The sequence below is a fragment of the Solanum tuberosum genome, unplaced genomic scaffold (genome assembly GCF_000226075.1).
Source record: "Solanum tuberosum cultivar DM 1-3 516 R44 unplaced genomic scaffold, SolTub_3.0 scf00114, whole genome shotgun sequence".
In the NCBI taxonomy this organism is placed as follows: Eukaryota; Viridiplantae; Streptophyta; class Magnoliopsida; order Solanales; family Solanaceae; genus Solanum; species Solanum tuberosum.
In genome coordinates, this window is record NW_006239038.1 from 852,108 (window position 1) to 856,061 (window position 3,954).

The window sequence follows — 3,954 nt, forward strand, 5'->3', positions numbered from 1 at the left end:
TATTTGTATATACAATTTTCTCTCGCTTTATACAAACACAAACGCACTTTATACACTTGCGTTTGTATAAAAAACGAGAGAGGTGAGGAAGAGAACGAGAGTGGCGAGCGAGATTCACCAGGAGAGAAGTGAAATAGCAACAGTTTGCTATGAGGTACAATTAAATCAAACTATATTTATAGCATTTAATTTGAATTAATAGTTTACTATTATATACAGTTTTCCCTAATTTAATTAGTGAAACAAATATCATAAAATTATTAAATAGTAATATTATAGTGAAACAAATATTATAAAATTATTCAATAGTAATATTATAGTAGTAGATATTGAGAGTTGTTATTTTTTAGAAATAATTAAAAAATTAGTAATAATATTTATTTATTTGACTAATTTTAAATAATTATTTGGACAAAATAATAAATGATAACAAAGAATATTTCTAAAAATGTTTACCACAATTTCGTCATAATGCTCTATATCTATCTATAATAAAAAATACTATAAAAACGGAAAGTCTTAAATTAAAAAGTTGAATAGTTTTTTAAAACTTATTTCCCCACATATAATAATTATATACAAAACTAACCTGCTTTATTTTATTGCAGCATAAAACGTTATATTTGTCATCCTCGAACCCTACAGATCCATCAACTCTAATGTCATTTTTACTATATAAATCAGTTTACACGATTACGGATTTTTCCTCTGCTTAGATCTGGAATATCAATACTCTAAACAAAATTAAATATCGGTGTAAAATCGATAACGAAAATATTTTCATTGCTAAGAAATGTGTTTGCTCAATGCTCTTAAAAATCTTAGCTTTCCTTGTCATAATAATGCTCATTACTCCTGGAGGAATGATGATATTTTGTAGGACTAATAATTAGGGCCTGTTTTAGCAAACAAGTTATAAAAACATAACATAACTCCAAGAGACTAGGGATATCAATCCATGAGACCATGAAGGGAGAGAAATAAGATGACCAAGCAATCATACCTAATCGACTATTACACAAACTGATATTTTCAGTCCTTCTACAGCAGGAAGATTTAACAAGACAGACAATACAATGAAATTCAATAATAATAGTCATAACAAACACTGTATGAAAACGATACAAGACAATAGGTAACCCATCCAAACAAGCTGTTAAGCTTCATGTACTGCATGACACACATAACTGGCAATCCAAAAAAAATAAAAATACACAACGTTCCAAGAGCATCTTAACCCCTTCACGCAGAACTGGAATGATGACTGGTTCCTCTGCAAGGAAAAGGAAGGGCAACCTATCAACCAAAAACATAGAAACACTGGAATATTTTCTAACATCAACCGACAAAACAAATCCAATTTAATGAAAATGGCATATAGCAACTTTACGGTACATTTAACTAATAGCATCAACTACTACTACTACTACACAAAGTACTTGTTATCTCCCACGAACATAGGTATAATTAGTTTGCTAAGCTCTCTAGGTTTTAAGAATATATACCTCACATCAGGGCTTTCTCCTGCAAAGAATGACAACATTCTCTCCATGTGGTCCCTTGTATGCATGGATTTGAAAGGTTTGTAGAGGTGTGCGCAGAGTGAGATTTTTAACTTTAATCGTGATGAAAAATTCTCGACATGATTCGGTCGAGATATAGTTCACTTTTTCAATACTAGACACCTTGTATTTGTGAACCTACAACAAGACATGAAGAAAATAAATATTGTTGGGAACACTACGGTTGAGGGAGTTATTCATCCAAAAGCAAAAAATAAAATAAAAGCATACATTGGTTTCTACATTGTTGTAATCGTCAATAGCATGCTTAGCCAGTTCCATCAGCATGTCAGCTTCTTTCTCAAACCCTAGATATGGTGTATATATAGCTGCCTTAGCATCACTCGGATAGGTGTCAACGTCAAAACCCTGTCAAATATGGCAATTAGCCATGAATTCATATCCAAGTTGTAACAAGAAAAAGGCCTAATCGAATTGCACAGGTCTGTCTGAATTTTAGTTATATAGAGATAAGGGAAATTTAAACAAGTTGATAATCAATCAAGTGAAGAAAATCAATTACATGGAACTAAAATGCTCTTTTAGTATTTGGTCTATTATCTAAACAAAGAAGCAGGGGCTAATCAAGGAAGAAAAACACTTGAGTTAAAGCACCAGAAAGCATCCATGAAAATATTTGTTTTAAAAGGTATTCAAGAAAAAGTCACTTGTAAGTAAGCCCCACAATCTTTTCTGCCACAATTAAGTCACTAAAACCTTGGAAACACTCAGACAGGATGAACCTTGGCACATCTGTAGGAGAGGTTAGCGAAGGAAAGCATTGTGTCTTTGGGCAGAGAAGTGGTAGTTGTGTAACGACTTCATTTTCATGAGATCTTATCTACTTGCTTCGATTTCAGGAGGTTCAATTCGCTGTATAAAAGAAGTAAAAGCTTTTGTCATTATTTGAGAAATCAGTCTTGTTCGTGAATGCATTCTTGAAATTCAAGCTTGGAGCAAAGGATCCAAAAACTTGGCGAGAAATGTATTTTTTTCTCTTGTACAAAAATGGACTTCCTTTCTGATGGAAAATCACGAAATTTGTTTTCCCATCGTGATTTGATACAGTAGAATGTTTGCAGAAAAGGCTGGTAAGGTATTAGGCATACAAAAAAAACTTAATCTGATATTGAAAATATTTTCTAGGAAAATAAGAGGGTTCCTTACTTGTTTTCTTGTGTTTTGTAGATGAGCAAAAATATATATTCTAAAAATATTTGTACATAATTTACACAAATACTAGGGAGGTGGGGTGGATAGGTAGAAGCATGGGGTTGGTGGGTATGGAGGCTATTGGACTGGGGTAAGGATGAGGTATGTTAGAGGGTGGGGACGACATAGTCAATATTGAATGTCACTATAGGAACTTGATTTCCCTATTTTCATTAGAGAAGGCATTTTCCTTGTTTTTAAGGAGCTTGGTTTGCTAGAGAAAATGTTTTCCAAAATATTTAACCCGAACATGGAAAAATTGGATTCATACCGAACACAACCTAAGTCAAAACTATTCTCTTCTCTGGTTCAACGATTACCACTGTTACCCATGACAAGCTGGTAAAAAAACAGCTCCCATAGGATTACACTTGCTATGACCCATTTAACACAGCATTTTGATGGATAATTCTAGGTTGGCCCATTCTGTCTTTGTTTAGTGACCCAACCCGTTCAAGCTTGGGCGCATTACACATTTAAAGTTTGATATTGCCAACTCAAGCTAAGAACAAATAAAGAAGAAGTAGCAGAAATTCCTAGTATGATTGTTTGAAGAACTTCTACTGTGAGAGTATCACAAGTTACAGATAACAATAACAAAGAGAAATACAAGGACTTACAATGTGATGATCAATCTTTTTATGTAAGCTCTAGGAATGAGGTGTGCAAGAGAGAGAGAGAGAAGCAAACTTACATCATCCAAAGGATTACAGTCAACAATGCCAGGCACAATCTGCATCACCAAAATTGATTAGCTACTTCAAATAGGAAGCAAAACTATTTCAGCAGCGAAAGAGACTTGCATAGACATAAAAGATCTAGTTTAGAAAGATGCCTCAATAGTTTGCCTACTCTGTACTATAATGATCTTGCTATTTCTTTTGGGAATCAAATTAAATTGAAACCTATTATTTATCACGATTCAGGCATTTCATATTAAAAAAGAAACAAATGCAAATTGAACTTGAAATGCAGAAGATGATTCCTGGTAGTCCACGTATATTGCTGTTTATTTTGTTTTAATTAATTACTCTAATGAGCTCTCCAGGTTTTAAGCAATCATCTCATAGTACCAATGCCAAATTGCCAACAAAAAACTTGAGAAAATAAAAGACCAGTTACCATTAAAACACAACAAAAACGAATAACAGACTTCTATTTCACCCCCCCCCCCCACAAC

The 3,954-nt window shown here is 33.3% G+C and overlaps 1 protein-coding gene across 1 annotated transcript in view; it reads right to left on the reverse strand.

Moving 5' to 3' along the window:
* Positions 1-961: 961 nt before the first annotated feature.
* Positions 962-3,954, reverse strand: part of LOC102594568 (uncharacterized) — an 8,153-nt gene continuing 5,160 nt past the window's right edge. The window contains exons 5-8 of the mRNA XM_006349808.2: positions 3,469-3,507; positions 1,794-1,931; positions 1,506-1,700; positions 962-1,273 (exon numbers count right to left, since the gene is read on the reverse strand). Of these exons, the coding sequence (XP_006349870.1) occupies positions 1,512-1,700; positions 1,794-1,931; positions 3,469-3,507 (366 nt within the window). The 3' untranslated portion in view covers positions 962-1,273; positions 1,506-1,511. The remainder of the gene's footprint in view (positions 1,274-1,505; positions 1,701-1,793; positions 1,932-3,468; positions 3,508-3,954) is intronic.